The sequence below is a fragment of the Lagenorhynchus albirostris genome, chromosome X, assembly GCF_949774975.1.
Source record: "Lagenorhynchus albirostris chromosome X, mLagAlb1.1, whole genome shotgun sequence".
NCBI classification, from domain to species: domain Eukaryota; kingdom Metazoa; phylum Chordata; class Mammalia; order Artiodactyla; family Delphinidae; genus Lagenorhynchus; species Lagenorhynchus albirostris.
In genome coordinates, this window is record NC_083116.1 from 120,692,754 (window position 1) to 120,719,472 (window position 26,719).

The 26,719-nt window shown below is 40.0% G+C and overlaps 1 protein-coding gene across 3 annotated transcripts in view; it reads right to left on the reverse strand.

The window, feature by feature from the left end:
• GLRA2 (glycine receptor alpha 2) overlaps positions 1-26,719 on the reverse strand; it is a 195,360-nt gene that overhangs the window by 101,766 nt on the left and 66,875 nt on the right. For all 3 annotated transcript variants that reach the window (XM_060137824.1, XM_060137825.1, XM_060137826.1), the window contains exons 5-7: positions 25,399-25,481; positions 22,570-22,707; positions 20,740-20,954 (exon numbers count right to left, since the gene is read on the reverse strand). In XM_060137824.1, coding sequence (XP_059993807.1) covers positions 20,740-20,954; positions 22,570-22,707; positions 25,399-25,481 — 436 coding nt within the window. The remainder of the gene's footprint in view (positions 1-20,739; positions 20,955-22,569; positions 22,708-25,398; positions 25,482-26,719) is intronic.

Sequence of the window (26,719 nt, forward strand, 5' to 3'; positions counted from 1 at the left end):
ACAAGTTTCTTACTTGAAATGTGTTTAAAATTCGTGAAGCATGTTGGAAACCTGCCCAGATTGTCTTCTAGAAAAGCTTGTTTTATAAGTGTAGCCCAAATATTATGAAGAGCAAAGTCCTCATTGCCTGGAATGACCTTTACCTCCTCCTACTTCCACCTGTTCAGTCTGCTTCATAGATTCAGCTCAGGCTCCCTCCTTCAGGCCATGTTCCTAGCACTGCTCCTTCCTTCTTTGACTCCCTTCCCCTGTTGCTCTTCCCTCCTCCCCCTCCATTTCCCCCTCCTCCATTTAATAATGTTAGGCATCCTCATCGATGTCCTTATATTCCACATTGTTTCATAATCACCATTCCACGTATCTGTCTCTGGCATACCAGATTACAAGCCCCTGAGGCAGGGGCAGGACTTTTTTTTTTTTTAATCTTTGATTTCTCCAGCTCCTAGCATAATGAATAGCCCAGAGGAGATGCTCAATCAGTGTTAGTTGAATAAATGATGGATGAATGAACTGCCAATTAAATTATACCTGGAATACCACTTGACTACAAGGCTTTTCAACACTGTTTATTCATTCACTAACCAACTCTTTACTGAGCACCTCCTATGAGCCAGGTGTTATACTAAGTGGTGGGTAGGTAAACATGGACAAAATCAAGAGTCCTTGCCCTCATAGGGCTAAAACTCTAAAATCGGGTATGTTTATTTTATAAGTATAGTAGTATGGGAATGGGATTTTGACTAAAGCCTCACTCTGGAGGGAGAATCTATACATATGCATGCAGGATGCAGGACTTTCTAGAAGAAATGCTATCTAGAGACCATTATACCCGACACCCTGTATTCTGGAAGACTAGACATTTGAAAAGAATTAATTGAAGTCATGGAATTTGTGGGTGTTGACAGCGCTATGGCATTTTCCCTACTCTCCTAAAGCGGGTCGGGAGAAGGTGGTTTACCCCACCACAGCAAGAGAAGAGCTCTCCTCCACATGTCATACCTGCTGAGCTGCAGAAATTCCAAGTTGCCCTGGAATTGGAGAGTAAAAGAGTTCTTAGGAGAACCTGTCGTGTGTCCTCAGCAGGTTGGGTTTTGTATAAAAATATGAACACTAGTACTTCTTTCTTACCTGGATAAATTCCAAAGGCAGTAGGTAGCTGGAATACCCAAGATGAAAGGGTGAAGGCAGAAGGGTTACCAATTAAGTTGCATTTCCACTATTTAGCATGGCAAGAACACATGTTCTTGGTGGGCCAAATAAATGGTGTGGAAAGTAGCCAGATGTGAATCTTGTAAGCATGCCAACCAGGAGGGCTGTCTAGTTGAGTAAGGAGGCCCTGCAAGTAAGAAAATGTATGGAATATGCTGCTAGGAGACGATAGCTAAGAGGAGACTGTAAGACATCAGCCAGAGTGCATTATTCATCCAGGGATGGCGTGGTATGTGGGACCCCCAGAATTCTCCGAAGAAATCAAGTTCAATTCACAAGAAAACTGGCATTTGGAGGCTTGCCATTAGAGAAGGCAAGAGTTAGAATACAACAGTGTGAGTCACATACAACTTTCTTCCATCCACCCTTTTACCCTCAGCCTGGTGAACTCAGCAACAGGAGCAGGGAGGAGAATTGGAAAAGCAAGGGGAGGAACTGTGAAGGAACAGGCAGTGTGCCTGCCTCACTGCATGTCTTCAAGCCAAAGGGCAGGCCTGAGCTGGGGGCAAGGGATGGAAAGAATATGAAGTTGGGTGTGAGACTGAAGTTTTGCTTCAGGCTAGATGACTTTTTAAAAATCTGATAGTGGACTATCATAAAGTATCTATCTCCAATATTTTAGGTGTCTATTAAATGGTAAAACACACATTTGTTCATTCTGGGTCTAATGACATGATATGTAGTGACTGAGAATCTATGGAATCTTCCTGAAGTCCCCCAGGGACAGGGTAAACAGAACCAACTGTTTAATGGCAGTGATTGGAGAAAAACAGCCATTGCTTATTCAGACCCTCTAGAGCTTAACCCATTCAATAAACTGCCTACCTATGAAAAATACACACATGCATGTACACGCACACATATGATAAACTTTGGCTCATCACAGTGGCAGCATGACTATAAGCAAATAACGGGCCATCCAAAGAACATGGTGTCTTCTATTCATAAGGCCCTGTATGAGTCTTCTAATACAACCTCCCATCCCATGGATCAGTCTTTTCTATTACATTATGGACAGGGAAAAATGACCAAGTAACCAGAAGGAATTGACTGCCTACCCTGTAAAAGAAAAACTGAGCTCAACAATGTATGCAGATAATGCCCTATTTTATCCTCATTTAATTTATGAAAGGGGTAGAAAATAATATGTTCATTTCAAAAATGAGGAAACAGGTTTAGAGAGGTTGAGTGAAATGAAGGCTCTAAGATTTAGGTACAGGCCTGTCTGTGTTTCAAAATATTAAGATACCATCGTGGATATATTCTTAACTTCCCAAAGTCTACTTGAGAACTTCTGAAAAGGAAGACATACTCCTCTAGAGAAATTCCTTTCTTCTATAGTATATGTCATAGTATTATGATATTATTCCATACATTAGAGCCCTAATATTTTTCTGGAAAACCTTTACCCATAGATTCTGCTTCAAGCCTACTCTATATCTTCTACATGGTTTCACATGGGGGAACATGCTTGTTCATTAATTTATTTATTTATCCATCTGGTGAGGATTTATTGATCGAGTCTAAGTCACACACTGTTCTAGGTGCCGAAGTTAACATGATAAGACAAAGTTTCTCCCTGAATGGAGCATACATCCCATTTAGCCTCTTCCCATAGATCATCTCTCATTTACTCTACTCACCCTCAGTTCCTTCTTTTTTTCCACTGCAAAATAATATTTAAGAAAGTATAAGCATTTGTCATCTAAAACAAAGATACAACACTCATATACAGATATATTTATAATGATCATACTCACAAATGCAAAAAAAATCTGAAATATCCAAGACGGTAAAATAAATGCTGATTTGTTTAGTCTACATCAAATAGGCTGTTAAGTTACTGCAAATTATAGTCATGATAGATTTTTAATGCCATGTGAAATGGACATAGTATAGAAATGTATAAAAGTTAGATCTAAATTTTCTGTGTGTGCATGTGTGGGGGTTTGCCTACAAACGCGCGTGGAAAAAACACTCCACAGTTACATACTGGCTGGTTAACGTTAATGATACTTTCTGTGTTTTCTATCGTATATATAAAGAAGTATGTCTTACTTGTTATAGATTAGGAAGTGCAGTGTGCATGCCTACTCTGTAAACGGTGTTGCCCTAGGCCCTGGAGCAACTGTACAATCAGTACAGTGAAGCACCTTGTCAGGGATGGCCATGTTTATAAATTAGAATGCGTGTGTATGTGTGTAAGTAATTGTTTTCCGTGACTCATTTTGTATCCCATTTTCCTTTCTTACTGTTATCCATATGAATCACAACTCCCCACACAGTTGAGAGCCAACCGTGTTTAATAATAGCCTAAGAAAAACACGTAGGAAGGTAAACCTGTGATGGCAAAAGGATAACCATGATGAGGTCAGAGCTGAATATAAAATGATTTTGTATTATACCCTCTTTTGGTTTATCTGAGTTTCCGACTGCCTCTCATACAGAGGTCACTAATCAGTGACCATTTATTTAGCAGTAGTTTTTTAAAAAATGAAGTATAGTTGATTTACAATATTATATTAGTTTCAGGTGTCCAGCATAGTGATTCAATATTTTTATAGATTATACTCCATTAAAACTTATTACAAAATTATGGCCAGAATTCCCTGTGAGGTACAATATATCCTTGTTGCTTATCTATTTTATACATAGTAGTTTGTATCTCTTAATCCCATACCTCTGTCTTCCCCCACCTGCTTCCCTCTCCCCACTGATAACCACTAGTTTGTTCTCTATATCTGTTAGATCGTTTCTGTTTTTCTATATACATTCATTTTACTTTTAAGATTCCACATTTAAGTGATATCATACAGTATTTGTCTTTCTCTGTATGACTTATTTCATGAAGCATAATATTCTCTAGCTCCAGCCACATTGCTGCAGATGGCAGAATTTCATTCTTTTATATGGTGAGTAATATTTCATTGTATATTTATACCACATCTTCTTTATCCATTTGTCTATTGACGGACACTTGGGTTGCTTCCATATCCTGCCTATTGTAAATAGTGCTGCTATGAACATTGTGGTGCATGTATCTTTTTGAATTAGTGTTTTTGATTTTTTCTGGATCTATACCCAGAAGTGGAATTGCTGGATCATATGGTAGTTCTACTTTTAGTTTTTTGAGGAATCTCTATATTGTTTTCCCTAGTGGCTGCACAAATTTACATTCCCACCAACAATGTACAGTGAATCCCTTTTCCCCACATCCTCACCAACCAACATTTGTTATTTGTAGACTTTTTGATGATAGCCATTCTGACAGGTGTGAGGTGATTTTGGTTTTGATTTGCATTTCCCTGATGATTAGTGATGTTGAGAAACTTTTCATGTGCCTGGTGGCCATCTGCATTTCCTCTTTAGAAAAATGTCTATTTAGGTCTTTACCCTACTTTTCGTTTCGGTTGTTTGCTTTTGATATTGAGTTGTATGAGCTATTTATTTATTTTGGATATTAACCCTTTGTCGATCATATCACTTGCAAATATTTTCTCCTATTCGGTAAGTTGTCTTTTCGTTTTGTTGATGGTTTCTTTTGCTGTGCAAAAGCTTTTAAGTTTAATTAGGTTCCATTTGTATATTTTTGCTTTTACTTCTTTTGCCTTAGGAGACAGATCCAAAAAAATATTGGTACCCTTTGTAAAAGCGTGTTCTGCCTATGTTCTCTTCTAGGAGTTTTATGGTTTCAGGTCTTACATTTAGGACTTTAATCCATTTCGAGTTTATTTTTATATATGATGTGGTGAAATGTTCTAATCTCATTCTTTTACATGTAGCTGTCCAGTTTTCCCACCACCACTTATAGAAGAGACTGTCTTTTCTCCACTGTATATTCTTGCCTACTTTGTCATAATTGACCATAGGTGTATGGGTTTATTTATGGGCTCTATAATCTGTTCCATTGATATATGTGTCTGTTTCTGTGCCAGTGCCATGCTGTTTTGGTTACTGTAGCTTTGTTGTATTATCTGAAGTCAAGGAGGGTGATTTCACAGCTTTGTTTTTATTCACAAGATTGCTTTCACAATTTGGTATCTTTTGTGGTTCCATATAAATTTTAGGATTACTAGTTCTATTTCTGTGAAAACTATCATGGGTATTTTGATAGGGATTGTATTAAATCTGTAGATTGCTTTGGGTAGTATTGCCATTTTAGCAATATTAATTCTTCCAATCCAAGAGCATGGGATATCTTTCCATTTCTTTGCATCATCCTCGGTTTCCTTCATCAGTGTTTTATAGTTTTCATAGTATAGGTCTTTTACCTCCTCTGTTAAGTTTTATTTCTAGGTATTTTATTCTTTTTGATGTGATTTAAACAGGATTTTTTTCATTCTCTTTCTGATAGTTCATTATTAGTGTATAGAAAAGCAACAGATTTCTCTATATTAACCTTGTATTCTACAACTTTTCTGAATTCATTTATTAGTTCTAGTAGATTTTTGTTGGAGACCTTAGGATTTTCTCTATAAAGTACCATGTTATCTGCAAATAGTGATAGTTTTATTTCTTCCCTTCTAATTTGGATGCTTGTTCATTCTTTCTTTCTTTCTTCCTTCCTTCCTTTCTTCCTTCCTTCCTTCCTTCCTTCCTTCCTTCCTTCCTTCCTTCCTTCCTTCCTCCCTCCCTCCCTCCCTCTCTCCCTCCTTCCCTCTCTTCCTCTCTCCTTCCCTCCCTCTCTCCCTTCCTTCCTTCCTTCATTCTTCTGTTTTTTATTTTTTGTCTGTTTGCTGTTGCTAGGACTTCCAATACTATGTTTAAAAGAGTGGCGATAGGGACTTCCCTGGTGGTGCAGTGCTTAAGAATCTGTCTGTGAATGCAGGAGACACAGCTTCCAGCCCCGGTCTGGGAAGATCCCACATGCCATGGAGCAACTAAGCCCATGCGCCAAAACTACTGAGCCTGTGCTCTAGAGCCTGGGAGCCACAACTACTGAGCCCACATGCCTCAACTACTGAAGCCCACATGCCTAGAGCCTGTGCCTGGCAAACAGAGAAGCGACCACAATGAGAAGCCTGCGCACCACAACGATGAGTAGCCCCAACTCACAACAACTAGAGAAAGACTGTGCGCAGCAACAAAGACCCAATGCAGCCAAAATAAATAAATAATAAACAAATTTTTTTTAAAAAGTGGCAAGAGTGGGCATCCTTGTCTTGTTCCTGATTTTAGAAGAAAGACCTTCAACTTTTCACTGTTGAGTATGTTGTTAGCTATGGGGTTTTTTTTTGCATCTTTATTGGAGTATAATTGCTTTACAATGGTGTGTTAGTTTCTGCTTTATAACAAAGTGAATCAGTTATACATATACATATGTTCCCATATCTCTTCCCTCTTGCGTCTCCCTCCCTCCCACCCTCCGTATCCCACTCCTCTAGGTGGTCACAAAGCACCGCGCTGATCTCCCTGTGCTATGCGGCTGCTTCCCACGATCTATCTAATTTACCTTTGGTAGTGTATATATGTCCATGCCACTCTCTCGCGTTCTCACAGCTTACCCTTCCCCCTCCCCATATCCTCAAGTCCATTCTCTAGTAGGTCTGTGTCTTTATTCCTGTCTTACCCCTAGGTTCTTCATGACATTTTTTTTCTTAAATTCCATATATATGTGTTAGCATACGGTATTTGTCTTTCTCTTTCTGACTTACTTCACTCTGTATGACAGACTCTAGGTTTATCCACCTCATTACAAATAGCTCAATTTCATTTCTTTTTATGGCTGAGTAATATTCCATTGTATATATGTGCCACATCTTCTTTATCCATTCATCCGATGATGGACACTTAGGTTCTTTCCATCTCTTGGCTATTGTAAATAGAGCTTCAATGAACATTTTGGTACATGACTCTTTTTGAATTATGGTTTTCTCAGGGTATATGCCCAGTAGTGGGATTGCTGGGTTGTATGGTAGTTCTATTTGTAGTTTTTTAAGGAAACTCCATACTGTTCTCCATAGTGGCTGTATCAGTTCACATTCCCGACAGCAGTGCAAGAGTGTTCCCTTTTCTCCACACCCTCTCCAGCATTTATTGTTTCTAGATTTTTGGATGATGGCCATTCTGATGGTCTGAGATGATATCTCATTGTAGTTTTGATTTGCATTTCTCTAATGATTAATGATGTTGAGCATTCTTTCATGTGTTTGTTGGCAGTCTGTATATCTTCTTTGGAGAAATGTCTCTTTAGGTCTTCTGCCCATTGTTGGATTGGGTTGTTTGTTTTTTTGTTATTGAGGTGCATGAGCTGCTTGTATATTTTGGAGATTAATCCTTTGTCACTTGCTTCATTTGCAAACATTTTCTCCCATTCTGAGGGTTGTCTTTTGGTCTTGTTTATGGTTTCCTTTGCTGTGCAAAAACTTTGAAGTTTCATTAGGTCCCATTTGTTTATTTTTGTTTTTCTTTTCATTTCTCTGGGAGGTGGGTCAAAAAGCATCTTGCTGTGATTTATGTCAGAGTGTTCTGCCTTTGTTTTCCTCTAAGAGTTTGATAGTTTCTGGCCTTACATTTAGGTCTTTAATCCATTTTGAGCTTATTTTTGTGCGTGGTGTTAGGGAGTGATCTAATCTCACACTTTTACATGTATCTATCCAGTTTTCCCAGCACCACTTATTGAAGAGGCTGTCCTTTCTCCACTGTACATTCCTGCCTCCTTTATCAAACATAAGGTGACCATATGTGCGTGGGTTTATCTCTGGGCTTTCGATCCTGTTCCATTGATCTATCTTTCTGTTTTTGTGCCAGTACCATACTGTCTTGATTACTGTAGCTTTGTAGTATAATCTGAAGTCAGGGAGCCTGATTCCTCCAGCTCCGTTTTTCGTTCTCCAGATTGCTTTGGCTGTTTGGGGTCTTTTGCGTTTCCATACAAATTGTGAAATTTTTTGTTCTTGCTCTGTGAAAAATGCCAGTGGTAGTTTGATAGGGATTGCCTTGAATCTGTAGATTGCTTTGGGTAGTAGAGTCATTTTCACAATGTTGATTCTTCCAATCCAAGAACATGGTATATCTCTCCATCTATTTGTATCATCTTTAATTTCTTTCATCAGTGTCTTATAATTTTCTGCATACAGGTCTTTTGTCTCCTTAGGTAGGTTTATTCCTAGATATTTTATTCTTTTTGTTGCAATGGTAAATGGGAGTGTTTTCTTGATTTCACTTTCAGATTTTTCATCATTAGTGTATAGGAATGCCAGAGATTTCTGTGCATTAATTTTGTATCCTGCTACTTTATCAAATTCATTGATTAGCTCTAGTAGTTTTCTGGTAGCATCTTTAGGATTCTCTATGTATAGTATCATGTCATCTGCAAACAGTGACAGCTTTACTTCTTTTCCGATTTGGATTCCTTTCATTTCCTTTTCTTCTCTGATTGATGTAGCTAAAACTTCCAAAACTATGTTGAATAAGAGTGGTGAGAGTGGGCAACCTTGTCGTGTTCCTGATCTTAATGGAAATGATTTCAGTTTTTCACCATTGAGGACGACATTGTCTGTGGGTTTGTCATATATGGCTTTATTATGTTGAGGAAAGTTCCCTCTGTGCCTACTTTCTGGAGGGTTTTTATCATAAATGGATGTTGAATTATGTCGAAAGACTTCTCTGCATCTATTGAGATGACCATTGGTTTTTCTCCTTCAATTTGTTAATATGATGTATCACATTGATTGATTTGCATATATTGAAGAATCCTTGCATTCCTGGAATAAACCCCACTTGATCATGGTGTATGATCGTTTTAATGTGTTGTTGGATTCTGTTTGCTAGTATTTTGTTGAGGATTTTTGCATCTATGTTCATCAGTGATATTGGCCTGTAGTTTTCTTTCTTTGTGACATCCTTGTCTGGTTTTGGAATCAGGGTGATGGTGGCCTCGTAGAATGAGTTTGGGAGTGTTCCTCCCTCTGCTATATTTTGGAAGTGTTTGAGAAGGATAGGTGTTAGGTCTTCTCTAAATGTTTGATAGAATTCGCCTGTGAAGCCATCTGGTCCTCGGCTTTTGTTTGTTGGAAGATTTTTAATCAGAGTTTCAATTTCAGTGCTTGTGATTGGTCTGTTCATATTTTCTATTTCTTCCTGATTCAGTCTTAGCAGGTTGTGCCTTTCTAAGAATTTGTCCATTTCTTCCAGGTTGTCCATTTTATTGGCATAGAGTTGCTTGTGTTAATCTCTCATGATCCTTTGTATTTCTGCAGTGTCACTTGTTACTTCTCCTTTTTAATTTCTATTTCTATTGATTTGAGTCTTCTCCCTTTCTTTCTTGATGAGTCTGGCTAATGGTTTATCAATTTTGTTTATCTTCTCAAAGAACCAGCTTTCAGTTTTATTGATCTTTGCTATCGTTTCCTCATTTCTTTTTCATTTATTTCTGATTTGACCTTTATGATTTCGTTCCTTCTGCTAATTTTGGGTTTTTTTTTTGTTCTTCTTTCTCTAATTGCTTTAGGTGCAAGGTTAGGGTGTTTATTCGATATGTTTCCTGTTTCTTAAGGTAGGATTGTATTGCTATAAGCTTCCCTCTTAGAACTGCTTTTGCTTCATTCCATAGGTTTTAGGTCATCGTGTCTCCATTGTCATTTTTTTCTAGGTATTTTTTGATGTTTCTTTGATTTCTTCAGTGATCACTTCGTTATTAAGTAGTGTATTGTTTAGCCTCCATGTGTTTGTATTTTTTACAGATCTTTTCCTGTAATTGATATCTAGTCTCATAGCGTTGTGGTCGGAAAAGATACTTGATATGATTTCAGTTTTCTTAAATTTACCAAGGCTTGACTTGTAACCCAAGATATGATATATCCTGGAGAATGTTCCATGAGCACTGGAGAAAAATGTGTATTCTGTTGTTTTTGGATGGAGTGTCCTATAAATATCAGTTAAGTCCATCTTGTTTCATGTATCATTTAAAGCTTGTGTTTCCTTATTTATTTTCATTTTGGATGATCTGTCCATTGGTGAAAGTCGGGTGTTAAAGTCCCCTACTATGATTGTGTTACTGTCGATTTCCCGTTTTATGGCTGTTAGTATTTGCCTTATGTATTGAGGTGCTCCTGTGTTGGGTGCATAAGTATTTATAATTGTTATATCTTCTTCTTGGATCGATCCCTTGATCATTATGTAGTGTCCTTCTTTGTCTCTTGTAATAGTCTATATTTTAAAGTCTATTTTGTCTGATATGAGAATTGCTACTCAAGCTTTCTTTTGGTTTCCATTTGCAAGGAATATCTTTTTCCATCCCCTCCTTTTCAGTCTGTATGTGTGTCTAGGTCTGAAGTGGGTCTCTTGTAGACACCATATATGGGTCTTGTTTTTGTTTCCATTCAGCCAGTGTGTGTCTTTTGGTGGGAGCATTTAATCCATTTACATTTAAGGTAATTATCGATATGTATGTTCCTATTCCCATTTTCTTAATTGTTTTGGGTTTGCTATTGTAGGTCTTTTCCTTCTCTTGTGTTTCTTGCCTAGAGAAGGTCCTTTATCATTTGTTGTCAAGCTGCTTTGGTGGTGCTGAACTCTCTCAGCTTTTGCTTGTCTGTAAAGGTTTTAATTTCTCCGTGGAATCTGAATGAGATCCTTGCTGGGTAGAGTAATCTTGGTTGTAGGTTTTTCTCCTTCATCACTTTAAATATGTCCTGCCAGTCCCTTCTGGCTTGCAGAGTTTCTGCTGAAAGATCAGCTGTTAACCTTATGGGGATTCCCTTGTGTGTTATTTGTTGTTTTTCCCTTGCTGCTTTTAATATGTTTTCTTTGTATTTAATTTTTGATAGTTTGATTAATATGTGTCTTGGCATGTTTCTCCTTGGATTTATCCTTTATGGGACTCTCTGTGCTTCCTGGACTTGATTAACTATTTCCTTTCCCATATTAGGGAAGTTTTCAACTATAACCTCTTCAAATATTTTCTCAGTCCCTTTCTTTTTCTGTTCTTCTTCTGGGACCCCTATAATTCGAATGTTGTTGCGTTTAATGTTGTCCCAGAGGTCTCTGAGACTGTCCTCAGTTCTTTTCATTCTTTTTTCTTTATTCTGCTCTGCAGTAGTTATTTCCACTATTTTATCTTCCACGTCACTTATCCGTTCTTCTGCCTCAGTTATTCTGCTATTGATCCCTTCTAGAGTCTTTTTAATTTCATTTATTGTGTTATTCATCATTGCTTGTTTCCTCTTTAGTTCTTCTAGGTCCTTTTTAAATGTTTCTTGCATTTTCTCTATTCTATTTCCAAGATTTTGCATCATCTTTACTATCATTATTCTGAATTCTTTTTCAGGTAGACTGCCTATTTCCTCTTCATTTGTTAGGTCTGGTGGGTTTTTATCTTACTCCTTCATCTGCTGTGTGTTCTTCTGTCTTCTCATTTTGCTTATCATACTGTGTTTGGGGTCTCCTTTTTGCAGGCTGCACGTTCGTAGTTCCCGTTGTTTTTGGTGTCTGTCCCCAGTGGCTAAAGTTGGTTCAGTGGGTTGTTTAGGCTTCGTGGTGGAGGGGACTAGTGCCTGTGTTCTGGTGGATGAGGCTGGATCTTTTCTTTCTGGTGGGTAGGTCCACGTCTGGTGGTGTGTTTTGGGGTGTCTGTGGCCTTATTATGATTTTAGGCAGCCTTTCAGCTAATGGGTGGGGTTGTGTTCCTGTCTTGCTAGTTGTTTGGCATAGGGTGTCCAGCACTGTAGCTTGCTGGTCGTTGAGTGAAGCTGGGTGTTGGTGGTGAGATGGAGATCTCTGGGAGATTTTCGCCGTTTGATATTCTATGGGGCTGGGAGGTCTCTTGTTGACCAGTGTCCTGACATTGGCTCTCCCACCTCAGAGGCACAGCACTGACTCCTGGTTGTAGCACCAAGAGCCTTTCATCCACACAGCTCAGAATAAAAGTGAGAAAAAGTGGAAAGAAAGAGGATAAAATAAAATAAAATAAAGTAAGGTAAAATAAAGTTATTAAAATAAATAATTATTAAGAAAATTTTTTTTAAAAAAGTAAAAGAAGAAACAACAAAAAACAAACAAAAAAAACGGATGGATAGAATCCCAGGACAAATGTTGAAAGCAAAGCTATACAGACAAATCTCCCACAGAAGCATACACATACACACTCAGAAAAAGAGGAAAAGCGGAAAAAATAATAAATCTTGCTCTCAAAGTCCACCTCCTCAATATGGGATGATTCGTTGTCTATTCAGGTATTCTAGAGATGCAGGGTACATCAAGTTGATTGTGGAGATTTAATCCTCTGCTCCTGAGGCTGCTGGGAGAGATTTCCCTTTCTCTTCTTTGTTCTCACAGCTCCCAGGGGCTCAGCTTCGGATTTGGCCTCGCCTCTGCGTGTAGGTCGCCAGAGGGCATCTATTCTTCGCTCAGATAGGACAGGGTTAGAGGAGCGGCTGATTTGGGGGCTCTGGCTCACTCAGGCCTGGGAGAGGGAGGGGTACGGATTGTGGGGTGATCATGCGGCGGCAGAGGCCACCGTGACGTTGCACCAGCCTGTGGCACGCCGTGCGTTCTGGGGAAGTTGTCCCTGGATCACGGGACCCTGGCAGTGGCGGGCTGCACAGGCTCCCCGGAATGGAGGTGTGGAGAGTGACCTGTGCTCGCACACGGGGTTCTTGGTGACGGCAGCAGCAGCCTTAGAGTCTCATGCCCGTCTCAGGTCTGCGCTGTTAGCCGCGGCTTGCGCCCATCTCTGGAGCTCCTTTAAGCAGCGCTCTTAATCCCCTCTCCTCACGCACCAGGAAACAAAGAGGGAAGAAAAAGTCTCTCGCCTCTTCGGCAGCTCCAGACTTTTCCCGGACTCCCTCCCGGCTAGCCGTGGTGCACTAACCCCTTCAGGCTGTGTTCATGCCGCCAACCGCAGTCCTGTCCCTTCGCTCCGACCGAAGCCCGAGCCTCAGGTCCCAACCCTGCCTGCCCCAGCAGGTACAAGCTCTCGGGCTGGTAAGCGCCGGTTGGCACCGATCCTCTGTGCGGGAATCTCTCCGCTGTGCCCTCCACACCCCTGTTGCTGCGCTCTCCTCTGTGGCTCCGAAGCTCCCCCCGTCCGCCACCCGCAGTCTCCGCCCACGAAGGGGCTTCCTAGTGTGTGGAAACCTTTCCTCCTTCATGGCTCCCTCCCACTGGTGCACGTCCCATCCCCATCCTTTTGTCTCTGTTTTTCTTTTTCTTTTGCCCTACCCAGGTATGTGGGGAGTTTCTTGCCTTTTGGGAGGTCTGAGGTCTTCTGCCAGCATTCAGTAGGTGTGCTGTAGGAGTTGTTCCACGTGTAGATCTATTTCTGATGTATCTGTGGGGAGGAAGTTGATCTCCACGTCTTACTCTTCCGCCATCTTCCCCCTCTCTAGCTATGGGTTTGTCCTAAATGGTCTTTATCATATTGAGATATGTTCCCTTTATGTCAACTTTGATGAGAGTTTTTATCATGAATGAATGTTGAATTTTGTCAAATGCTGTTTTTGGGGGGGTCGATTGAGATGATCATGTGATTTTTATCCTTTTTGCTAATGTGATGTATCACATTGGTTAATTTGCAAATATTGAACTATCCTTGAGTCCCTGCAATAAATCCCTGTTGATCATGGTGTATGATCCTTTTTGTATATTGTTGGCTTCAGTTTGCTAACATTTTCTTGAGGAGTTTTGCATCTATGTTCATCAGTGATATTGGCCTGTAATTTTCTTTCTTTGTAGCGTCTTTTTCTGGTTTTGGTATCAGGGTAATGGTGGCTTCATAGACTGAATTTGGAATGTTGTGTTCACTTCAGTTTTTTGGAATATTTGAAGAAGTATAGGTATTAGCTCTCTTTATATGTTTGGTAGAATTTTCTTGTGAAGCCATCTGGTCCTGGACTTTTGTCTGATGGGAGTTTTTTAATTACAAATTTAATTTCATTGCTAGTGATTGGTCTTTTCAAATTGTTTCTTCTTGATACAGTCTTGGCAGGTGTATGCTTCTAGAAATTTGTCCATTTCTTCGAGGTTGTCCAATTTGTTGGCATATACTGTTTGTAGTATTCTCTTATGAGTTTTGTATCTATGTGGCATTGGTTGTTATTTCTGTTCTTTCACTTATTATGTTGTTTATTTGGGTCTTCTCTTTCCTTCTTGGTGAACCAGGCTAAAAGTTTATCAAGTTTATCTTTTCAAAAAATTAGCTCTTGCTTTCATTGATCTTTTCTTACTTTTGGTCTCTATTTTTATTTCCTCTTTGATCTTTATTATTTCCTTCCTTTTGCTGACTTTGGGCTTTTTTGTCCTTTTTCTAATTCCTTTAGGTGGTAGGTTATGCTGTTTATTTGAGATTTTCTTGTTTCTTCAGGAAGGCCTGTATTGCTAATAAACTTCCTTCTTAGAACTGCTTTTGCTGCATTCCATAGATTTTGGAAAGTTGTGGTGGAAAGTTGTCTTTCCATTTTCATTTGTCTCAATGTATTTTCTTATTTCCTCTTTCATTCCTTTATTGACCCATTGGTTTTTTAGTAGCATGTTGTTTAGTGTCCACGTGTTTGTTCTTTTCTCATTTTTCTTTCTGTAACTGATTTCCAGCTTCACACTGTTGTGGTCAGAAAAGATGCTTGAAATAATTTCTATCCTCTTAAATTTGCTGAGACTTGCTTTGTGGCCTAGCTTGTGATCTGTCCTGGAAAACGTTCCATGTGCACTTGAAAAGAATATGTATTCTGCCATTTTGGGATGGAATTTCCTGTAGGTACTATCAAGTCCCACTGGTATAACGTGTCATTTAAGACCACTGTTGCCTTATTGATTTTCTATCTGGATGATCTGTCCATTGATGTAAATGGGGCATTTAAGTTCCCTGCGAGTATTGTATTATTGTCAATTTCTCCATTTATTCCTGTTAATATTTCCTTTCTGTGTTTAGATGCTCCTTTACTGGATGCGTATATGTTAATGTGTGTGATATCTTCTTCTTGTATTGATCCCTTTATCATTATATAATGCCCTTCTTTACCTTTTGTCACAGCCTTTGTTTTAAAGTCTGTTTTGTCTGGTATGAGTATTGCTACCCCCTGCTTTCTTGCCATTTCCATTTGCATGAAATATCCTTTCCCATTCCCTCTCTTTCAGTCTGTGTCTTTAGTTCTGAAGTGAGTCTTGTAGGCAGCATATAGATAGGTCTTTTTTTTTTTAATACAATCAGCCACGCTATGTCTTTTTTATTTATAAATTTGTTTTTTAATTTATTTTTGGCTGTGTTGGGTCTTCATTGCTGTGCGCGGGCTTTCTCTAGTTGCAACAACTGAGGGCTACTCTTTGTTGCAGTGCACAGGCTTCTCATTGTGGTGGCTTCTCTTGTTGCGGAGCATGGGCTGTAGGTGCACGGGCTTCAGTAGTTGCAGCACATGGGCTCAGTAGTTGTGGCTCGCGGGCTCTAGAGTGCAGGCTCAGTAGTTGTGGTGCACAGGCTTAGTTGCTTCGCAGCGTGTGGGATCTTCCCGGACCAGGGCTGGAAGCTGTGTCCCCTGCATTGGCAGGCGGATTCTCAACCACCTCACCACCAGGGAAGTCCCCACCCTATGTCTTTTGATTGAAGCATTTAGTCTATTCATGTTTAGGGTAATTATTGATAGGTATGAACTGATTGCCATTTTATTACTTGTTTTCTGGTTGTTTTTATAGTTTTTCTCTGTTCATTTCTTCTTCTTTTTGTTTCTTCCCCTGTAGTTTGATGATATTCTTTTGTATGCTCATGTGCCTTTCTTTTTAGTTTTTGTGTATCTATTGCAGGTTTTCGATTTGTGGTTGTCATGGGGTTCATATATGTTGACCTGTAACTATATCTACTTGTTTTAAACTGATAGTCATTTATGTTCAAACACATTTTAAAAGATCTACATTTTTAAAACATTTTTACTGGCGTATAATTGCTTTACAATATTGTGTGAGTTTCTGCTGTATAACAAAGTGAACCAGCTATATGTATACATATATCCCCATATCCCCTCCCTCTTGCGTCTCCCTCCCTCCCACCCTCCCTATCCCACCCCTCTAGGTGGTCACAAAGCACTGAGCTGATCTCCCTGTGCTATGCGACTGCTTCCCACTAGCTATCTATTTTACGTTTGGTAGTGTATATATGTCAATGTTACTCTCTCACTTCATCCCAGCTTAGCCTTCCCCCTCCCCATATCCTCAAGTCCATTCTGTTCATCTGCATCTTTATTCCCGTCCTGCCCCTAGGTTCATCAGACCTTTTTTTTTTTTTTTTAGATTCCATATATATGTGTTAGCATATGGTATTTGTTTTACTCTTTCTGACTTACTTCACTCTGTATGACAGACTCTAGGTCCAACTACCTCAGTACAAATAGTTCAATTTCGTTTCTTTTTATGGCTAATATTCCATTGTATATATGTGCCACATCTTCTTTCTCCATTCATAAAAGATATACATTTTTTTACACCCCTCCTGAAACTTTTGTGTTTTTAATGTCATATTTTACATCTTCATGTTTATCCCTTAGCTGTTTATTGTAGTTATAGTTGCTTTTACAATTTTTTGTCTTTTAATATTTGTACTGGCTTATTTAAGTGGTAGATCCTTAGTCCTTAGTATATATTTGCCTTTCCTTTTCGGATTTTCCATTTCCTACAGATTCTTACTTTTTTCCACTTAGAGAAGACCCTTTAACATTTCCTTTATGGTAGGTTTAGTATTGATGAACTCTTTTAGTTATTGCTTTTCCAAGAAGTTTTTACCTCTTCTTGGATTCTAAATGACAGTCTTGCTGGGTAGTATCCTGGGTTGCAGGTTTTTCCCTTTCAGCACTTTGAATATATCATGCCACTCCCTTCTGACCTGCAGACTTTCTGCAGAACAATCAGCTGATAGCCTTATGGGGGTTCCCTTGTATATGGCTCTGTTTTTATCTTGCTGCCTTTAAAATTCTCTTTATCTTTAAGCTTTACCATTTTAATTATGATATGTCTGTCTGGGTTTATACTGTTTGGGACCCTCTGTGCTTCCTGTACCTGGACATTTGTTTCCTTTTTCACTGGTTTGGGAAGTCTTTAGCCATAATTTTCTCAAATACATTTTCAATTCCCTTCTCTCTCTCTTCTTCTGGGGCCCCTATAATTTGAATATTGGTACACTTAATGTTATGTCAGAGATCTCATAAACTGTTGTCATTTTTTTAAATTTGTTTTTCTTTTTGCTTTTCTGATTGGGTGGTTTCCATTACTCTATTTTCGAGATCACTTATGTGTTCTTCTGTGTCACTTAGTCTGCTATTCATTCCTTCTCCTGTGTTTTTTATTTCAGTTATTGAATTCACTATTTCTGATTGGGGTTTTTAAAATATTTTCTTGTTCCTTGTTAACATTCTCACTCTGTTCATCTATTCTTTTCCCTAGTTCAATTAACATTCTTACTAGCAATGCTTTGAATTCTTTATCTGGTAAGTTATTTATTTCTGTTTAATTATGTATTTTCAGTGGTTTTCTCTTGCTGTTTCAGCTGAGAGTAGCTCCTCTGCCTTATTAGTTTGCTTAACTTTCTTTGCCTCTATGGATTTAAATGAAACAGTTATCTATTCCAGTCTGGAAGGGGTGTTCATATTATAGACTGTATGTGCCTAATGCCTTTGGTGGGAGAGCAGATTTGATATGGACATAAGCCAGGTCTTTCCTCAGGATGTGCTGTTAGCTATCACCTTGGTAGGACATGAGGCTGAAGATGGAGGGGCTAGAGTTGTAGCTGGGTGTGGGGTGGGACTTCCCTTCTGCTCAGTGGCCATCACTGCCCTCCATGTTGCTGGAGTAGAAACCCTGAGGGTTGGGCTTGATCTGGCTCTGTTCCCTTTAAGTGTCTGCTTTCCCCTTTTCTAGCACTGGGACCTTTGCCCCAGAGCTGGGTATTGCTGAGGCAAGGGAGGCCCGTGTGGAGTCTCGGCTCATTTTTGCCACAGACAGATGTCTGAGCTGTCTCCAATGTGCTGCCAGTACAGGTGCCAGCAGTTACTTCCCTCGATCTGCTCAGATGCAGCCTCGGGTCCAAGTCCCCTTTGTCCCTCACTGCTAATCACTTCCCCCAGTCTCTGCCATCCCTGCGCTTTTGTGGAGCTGCACTGCAGGGCAGGCGGGGCCGGTGTGGACTCTCTTTGTGTATTAGGGTAAGCTGTGGTGGAGTGGACATCATCAGAGTTCTGGGCTGCTTCTGATATGACGTTTGAGTAAGCGCCAACACTGGCTACTGCCGCCTCACCCAGGCTCTGCCCTGGGACTGGGTCATCTCTGCATCCCACAACCAAATTTTTTTCTCTGGTCGTGGCAGCCCTAGATTCCATACCACACGGCGACGTGGGGTAAGCTTTGCTGGAGCGTGCACCGAGGCAGTTGTGGGAGACTTGGCAGCCGCTGGAGCAGTCCTCTCACCACCCTCTCTGCCCTGCCCCAGGAGCAAGCCAGAGCACAGGCCCTCGTGCACATGCATGTTCCTCAGGAGCGGGGTCCAGGCTTCCCCCAGCCCTCCTGTTAGTCCCAGTGGTCCTTCCAGCAGCCAAGGGGGCTTGTCTTCCCTGTGTAGGATGCCAGGACTGGGGCTTCCAATTGTGGTTCTCACTGCTCACTCCCCAAGGCAGGCGTCTGTTCATGTGTTCTCCCTTTTCCTCTGAGTCCCCTCCCAGGGGCATAGGTCCTGACCTGATTGCTTTTCTTCCCTTCCTGCCCAATTCCATATATATCTTTCTTATAGCCTTGGTTGTACAGGAGTCTTTCTGCCAGTTTCCAGTTAGTTTTCAATGAGAACTGTTCCACATGTAGATATATTTTTGATGTGTTCATGGGGGGAGGTGACTTCCATGTCTTCCTATTCTACCGTCTTGATTGGTCTCCTTTTTAACAATAGTTTTGACCATGTAAAATCACAATGGCTAATAAGAATGAATAACAAATTTGTAAAAAACCTCAAGCTCTCATTTTGAAAATAAATGACTATTCTTTTGGCAGCAATGAGTAGTTGGAGGCTAAATGTCTTATGTTTTCACATTATCTGCTTGCAGTGTGCCGCCAGTACTTTAGCTGTCTAGTAAAATGTAAAATATATTTGTGTGTCCTAGTGTTTAATGTCATGGCATTACAGTGATGGCAGTAGCTAATAAATAACGGGATATAATCAAATGAACCTGTTTGGAAGGAGGTACAGAGGGGATTAGAGTTTGTATTAGGTAATATTGATTTGTGATTATGTAGCAGAAAAAAAAAGCTGTTACCATTTTTGACATCTGTATTGCAACAGAAATATGACACACGTATTTCGTACTATTTGTTATTCTAGAAAGTAAAAAAGTATCGGAGACAGATCTATTCCTTTCTCTATTAGCATACAAAATCTAATGTTTATCTTTGGAGGCATGGAACTTGAAAAATTTGTATAACTATTCAACCCACTGTTCAACCCCACTCCATTATAGCCAAAGGCCTCTTCTGTACGTCATCTTATCTTCCAACATAGGAGGTAATGTGGAGCATTATATAACATTTCTCGTCATGTCAGTTGCAGCACAACTGAACATAAGCCCAAGCCAGCCAAGATAGGGGATTACATCTCAGTTACTTTCTGGAACTGAGTTTTGGAGGGACTGCTAAACCAGTATGAGACAGTGTATACTGAATACTAATTGAACTCAGATTCCTGGAAAATTGAGGCTAATGGCTCAATGTACTCAGTGAAAGGGGGAAATACACATAGGCACATTTTGGGGTGCTGGGGCATTTCACAAGCAGAACATTTATCATTACTTGCTTAAGCAATATTTACAAATGCAGAGGGCCGCTCTTACATAAAAAGAGATTATGTAGCCATTATGATTTCTTATTCAGGGTGCTACAAAATGTCCTTCTGTCCCCAATATCCACTCCACACTTCTCTGTCAACCTGCCACAGTAGCCAGAATTTTCAGCATCTTCAGTGAGTCCACTGTTCTCTAGGTAACTGTGTCGCTTAAAATAGTAGTGTTATTAGCCATGAAGGTAAATTAAGGCATAGCGAACACCCATGTGTCTGATTTGATGCACCCTCATACTGCACCTTTATTTCTTATGCATACTCATCGCATATGGCTTTTCTGTAAATTTGCAGGAGCTTAAGTCACTCTTCTATTACTGTAAATGACTTCACTGAGCACGTGAATCGCAATAGCCTCCCCAGTAACTGCTTGACAATACAACGTAAGTTGCATCAGTCTTACTCCAGTTCCTGCAAGCTTCGTGCCTCATAAACAATATGAGGTCAAAAGTACTCGAGGGCTTCTTAGAATTCCTGAGACATGTTTCTGCCTCCACTCATTCCTCTTGTCTCTCAACCCTGAATCTCCTTTCCCCTAATTGATCTGATTATGAAGATCCCCCGTGTCCTCAGAGCTCTAACTCTCAAACTCAGCTTTCCATTCTCTTCTTACTGCATTTGCATCTCCAACAGTGCCGCAGGGTAGCAAACATTTCTGTCTTCACAGAATTCTCCAGCCCGTAAGACCTTTGACAAACCTCTCAGGTCACTTGTTGTCAAGTGAGGAGATTTCTTACCTTTGGCAGAGATGCCCTGGAGCCTGAACTCTGGGTGGTCATCGTTAAGACTGTCGTGATGCCCAGTGCAACTCTGGCAGGGGCTGCATCCATGTTTATCCAAAAAGAGACCCAGGACAAAATGACTATCAACAGACTGGGTATATACATCTGGATCAAGTAATATCCCATCTGGCGTTCCAGGTGAAACTTAACCTCGATGCAGGTAAACTTTCCTGGAAACAGGAAGTGATGATTTAAAATCCAATTTGAATTTATCTTTCCCATTCCAGCCTCCCACTTTATTTTTATTAAAAAGGAGCATTAACGATGGATTTGAAAGATCGCACAAAACGCTGACACTACACACCCAATTCAACTCTTTTCCAACTCAACCCGTAATGGAAATGACAGTGTGAGAATGAGTGATCTAAAGAGTCACTGGACCAAAACCATGTGGCAGATTTAATTTTCAAATCTGTGCTTGTTGCAGCCTGATTATTTAGACAGAGCTTCAGAATTTTCTAGACTATCCATTGGAAAGAAAACATTCATGTTTTGTGGGGGTTATAGTATGTAATATATAGGATATAACATATAACCTACAACATATATGTATAGCATATACTACACAGCATATAATATATAACATATAATATGAAATAGTTGAAACCATTCCTTCCTAAGTAGTAAAGTTCACATGGAGCTCCTAAAGGATTTGGATAATTGTGTATCTATCTTTGTGTTACCAATAGCAAAAGAAAAATATACATTTGTAGAAACCATGAATATAATCTAGTCACTGTAAAAATGTCATAACCTCCTGGATAATTGCTTGAGGTCATTTAGAATATTCCTAGAATCTGTTTACAGTGTTGCATTGCCTATAAAATAGAGTGCATATAAAGATATTAAAACTTGTAACCTACTATTAAGAGACAGATGTTCCTGCCCCTTCCCACTTTCCTTCCTCTTTAATTGGCTTGGAGTTAGAAACACAGAAGGTAATTCGGCTTAGCTCACACAAATTGTGAGGTAGGGTTAGGTTCTTCTTGGCCAGGAAGGACACCTTAGAGTCCGGTTTTAGTTATTTCATAGGAAGCACTGTTGACTTCTGGAACAAGTGTTCATGGACCAGAGCAGTCACTGAACAAACCATCATGTCTCGACTGCCTCTCCTTGATCAGCTGTGTGGCATCACAGACGAGGACGTTCATAGGAAAGGCTATCAACTTTACTCGGCGGGCATAATCTTCCGGGGAACAACAGATGCCCACTTGTTGCTACTACCTCACATTCTCCCCCTGACCCATGTGTCTGTCAGCACCACAGACAATGCATGACTTTAGAGCCAGCTGACTCCCCGCAAGCTGATTTTCATGCGCGCTGTCTATAGGACTGGAGAGTACAACAGCTGTATTTCTGGGTTTGCAAAGACCTATGTTATTATTTGTGTCTTCCACTAAGGCAGAGAGTGCAAATTGACCCGAGGAGCTAACGTCAAGAATGGATGCTGGGAATGGGCGAGAATTCATACACTTCCTGCACCATTTACAAGGTCTCATGCACTTTTCCTCAGACTCATTTGATAGTAGATGGTCAGCAAGAGAGCAGCAAAAGATCCCCAAATCTCTTTCCTTCTCTCTCTCTTGGAAAAATTATCTGTTGGGCTCCCTGACCTGTTCGAAAGGATATAGGCATCTTATGTGTTGAGGTCATTTTGACCCAAGCCCAGGACCGTGCCTCATAGCTCCACTTTCTTGGTGAATATGCGGCAATTAAGGTGATGGGATATATACTCCAAGCGGCAGATGGAGCCCGCTTGGGTTTAGCAGCTCAAAGGAAACTTACCAGTGTTGTAGTGCTTTGTGCAGTAGCCGAGCTCCTTCTCTTCTTTCAGAATGAACTGAGGCAGTGTCAATCCTTCAGCAACTTGAACTGGACCATCACTTAACCACTCAAATATCAGGTCATTCATCGTGTACCCAACTGGAGTAAACAAATCATAGTAAAAAATTGGATGCATCTTTCCAAGAAAGCTTGAAAGTCTAGCCACGTAAAGAAACAAACAAGGACATTATCTAAAGCGACATATGCTCGATCAATTCAAGAGCATTTTTTAATAAAAGAGCTGCAATCATCATGACAACTACATGTCATTGGAGCCAAAGAAATGGAAGACAACAAGCTATTTCTGAATGATTTTTTTTTCTGTGTAATGGGAGAATGGAACTTATAAAGTCCATTTTTCTTCTGCCCGCTCTATCCACTAAATGTTTCTGAAGAACAAACAAGTAAACAAACAAAAATCCTTTGAAGATTGTCTTTACTTTAAAGAGCTGTGTCTGTGGATATCCATTAAGACAATGCAGTTCACGGCACCAGTCTTAGTATTTCAAATGAAAAGCATTCCTTTTTTTTTTTAAAAAAAAAAGAGAATGGATTTATCACAGACCTGCTTAAAATATTTCCATTGCAAACTTGGCCCCTCTCCTAGGGTCTATTAGCTTTGTTTTGAGAAAGTTTATGTTCAAGTCATTATGGTCAATCCTCAGTTACTTTAGCAAGCGGGGAAGGCTATAGGCAGGTAACCTAAGAGGAAGCTGTGGGATATGCAAGTCAAGCATATTCATTTGTGCTGGTGTCTTGCTAAAGGGGCCCACACATCACAATGATTAATATGAAGTAAAACAGATGCTCTGTTATATAAAGTCATATTGTTATATGACTTTTGAACCATCCAGAGTAAGACTGTTACCAGTTTAGTAAACCGAAGTTAGCACTTAGTCTCCAAGCTCCTGCTAACTAGGTCATTATGTCAAGGGCTTCTGGGTTTTTTACACCCCGGAAATGAAGGCTACTCTTTTTTCAGGCATCAGTTCTCCCCCTTCTTCCTTTATTTGTGATATTGGAACTCTAAAAGGAGATTGAGGAGGACAAGGTTATTATGTGAGGTTTTGGCTGGCCAGTAACCTCAGCAAGTTTATTAAGTTTATAGATTCTTATTCTTGTTTACTGCAAGGTAGTGTCTCACCAAAGCTACCCAGAAATCAATGGCAAAGCTAATTGGAATCTACTTTCCTCTTTCTTTGGGCCACCTTTTCCATTCAAAGCCAGAAAATAAGAACAAGCAAGGAATCACAAAGGGGACTTCGTGTAAGCATTGATGGTCCACAGAGAGAATGGCCAACCCTATCTCTTCCACATCAGTGCTGCATGAGCCCTTCTTGAGTATCTCCACCAAATACCAGAAGCTTGCCAAACACCCCTATTCTTGTCTGGTCAGCTTCTTGCTGACCACTACAATAATAGTCCCTGTCAGCCACCCGGAAACCCCAGGTGGGGGCAAACAGAAGAGGTAAAGATGTGGGGAAGGAGGACGTGATATGAGGGTAGAAAAGTAAAGAGCAATTCCCACCCTTCACAGTCAAAGTCAGTGGTAAACACATCACTGCTTCTTTCATTTCATTACTTCTAGGTCCTGCAAGGGCCAAGCATATTTACTAATTGGAGTTTTTAAGCCTTGGAGGAGCCTCAGATGACAGCTATGGTTGCTGTTTTATAGAGAAACTAAGTGTTGGGTTGAGTCAGGGGAGAGTTGGGAGCAGTAGAGAAGTCACGAAGAAGGAATCATTATGTAGGAAAAAGTTTTTCTTAACTGTCTTCTCAAGAGAAGGGACGATAGGGAAAATATGAATACATAAAGCCTATTGTAAACCAGAAATTCTCATTTTATTCCTGACAAATTCTTCAAACAAAGATGCTTCATTATTTTGTTTATTTCTGTAGGAAGTTTCAGGGGAAGTCTACAGTGATTTTAAATGATCAGAAGGAAACCCTGTCACCGCCTCTTTTAATAATAGTTGATATGTCTTTTTACATTTGTTATTTTTCTAAACCAAGAAGTTAAAAGTATTTTCTTGCCCCTGCCTCATTAGATCTCCTAACATCCCTGTAGGTCAGTAGCACTTATTATTCTCTGCATTTTACAAACAGAGGAACTGACAGAGCAAGCCAGAAAACACTTCATGTCTCCTGTCTAAAAATCCCATTACCTGGAGGCATCAGCAACTTACAGCACATGTCAAAGATTTCAGCGGCGTCAGGACCATGACATAAAGGGGAAAAGTAGTAGCGTTTTCCTATTCCCTTCACCAGGCCTTTGAATATCCATTGCCCATCTAAGGGAGATGCCTTTATTCCTTATCATCTCATGCCCCTCATTTTTGTTTCCTCCTCTGGCTAAGGCCCCTGCATCTTGTCCTCAAATCAATTAGCCCTTCCTGCCAAAATTCCTTTGGGGTGAAGGTCTATACAAGCATGAGATAGAAGGAGATACAATTTTCTGACTAGAATGTGATTCATTATAGAGGTTAAATGACTAATAATCTTAATTTTCCCAGGAGACATTTTCATTTCAAAGAAAAGCTTACTAAATCAGGCTCATTTTTTGAGGAAGGGCAAGTTATTTGGCATTTTACCTTGAAACATGGTCTTCTCTCTATTGGATATAAGACATGCACACACATTCACTTTTGCTTGTCCTTCCCTTAAGGACCTCGGGAGTTGTTAAGTAGGTAGAGAATGAGTCTTACGGGTTTTTTCTCCTTAATGACACGTTGAAAGAACCAGGTCATTGGTTAAAACAAGCAGGTGGTTATTTCAGTAGTAGTGACTTACAACTCTCCAGCTGCATTGTACACGTCTGGACATCCATTGGAAAATTCTTCAAGTCCATGGGACAGGATAAGGTCAAGGTGAGCCTTAGCAGAGAAAACAAATTTTTAAAACAAGTTTTTAATTTTTGAGGTCTGGTTCTTGAGAAGCAAACCAAAAACACATTTTGCATTAAGCAGAGTGACAGTGATTCAAGTAATGAAGTCTCGGCTCTCACTCAGGACAATGCTTTCTAATTTTCAAATGAACAGTAGTCATTGGTAAAGTTTTAAAATACTGTACAATTTCGCTGTAACCCCTTACTCTCCATTTCCCATCTTCCAGCCTCTGAGTCTCATCTCCCCAGTGGCACTGGTCTCACGCTTATTCTAGAATCGAGAAGAGCACTGAGAAATAGTGTAACAAGAACCGTGGGCTCTTCTTACACACACTGATGTCCAAAAGGCGTAAAGTTTATACTGCTTTAGAATTGGACAGGTGGGCTTTGCTTCAAGGACAATAAATGATGTGATAAGCATTATTGATTGTGATAAGTATTCGTTCTCCTTCCATCAGGTGGGCAAAAACTTCAATATCTTTTCATTTGCTAACTACATGGATAGGTCAGTTGTACATTGTAGCATTCATTCTAGAATTTTGACAAATCTGGAGCGGGTAATCCTTGATCTAAAAAAAACAAAACCATCTGAGGATGGTGGCTTGTATAAATACATAGTCTTCTCCTCTCTGCACCCTGGGGGGACTACTGTGCTCCCCCTTTCCTTAACTTTCCAAGCTCCAGCCAGCTCTGATCAAGTCTTTTATCAGGACATTGATTAAGCCACCACCTCTTTTCTACTATTTCCTTTTTTAGTCCTCAAGGAAATGGTACACACCTCTTGCTCTTCAGTTTTTCTATACCTCAGAGATTCAAGGGAGGAAATTAAGGTTGAGAATCAGCAGACCTGTGTTCCCTTTCAAGTACTGCCTGCAACTGTCTCTGTCCCCAAAGCAAGACCTTAAATTCAATAAACACGCATCCTCACCAAATGATGGGGTAGGACCGAATGATGCTCATTGCCATTTAGCTCTAATGCTAGAATCCATGTTATTCTGAAGTTCACTGCTCCAACTTCTGTTCATTTTCTCTCAAACATCTTTTCTATCCATAGACCCCTCTGACTTTTACACCATTACCTAAACTCTCCCTTTCTGTCATGCTCTTCCCTCCTGGTTCCCTTCTCTTTCCTTTCTCAGCTTCATGTTATATCTTCTATACAAGCCAAGACAAAATTAAAAAAAGAGTGGCCCAGTTACTTTAAAGAAAGAAAAGATTTGGGATTTG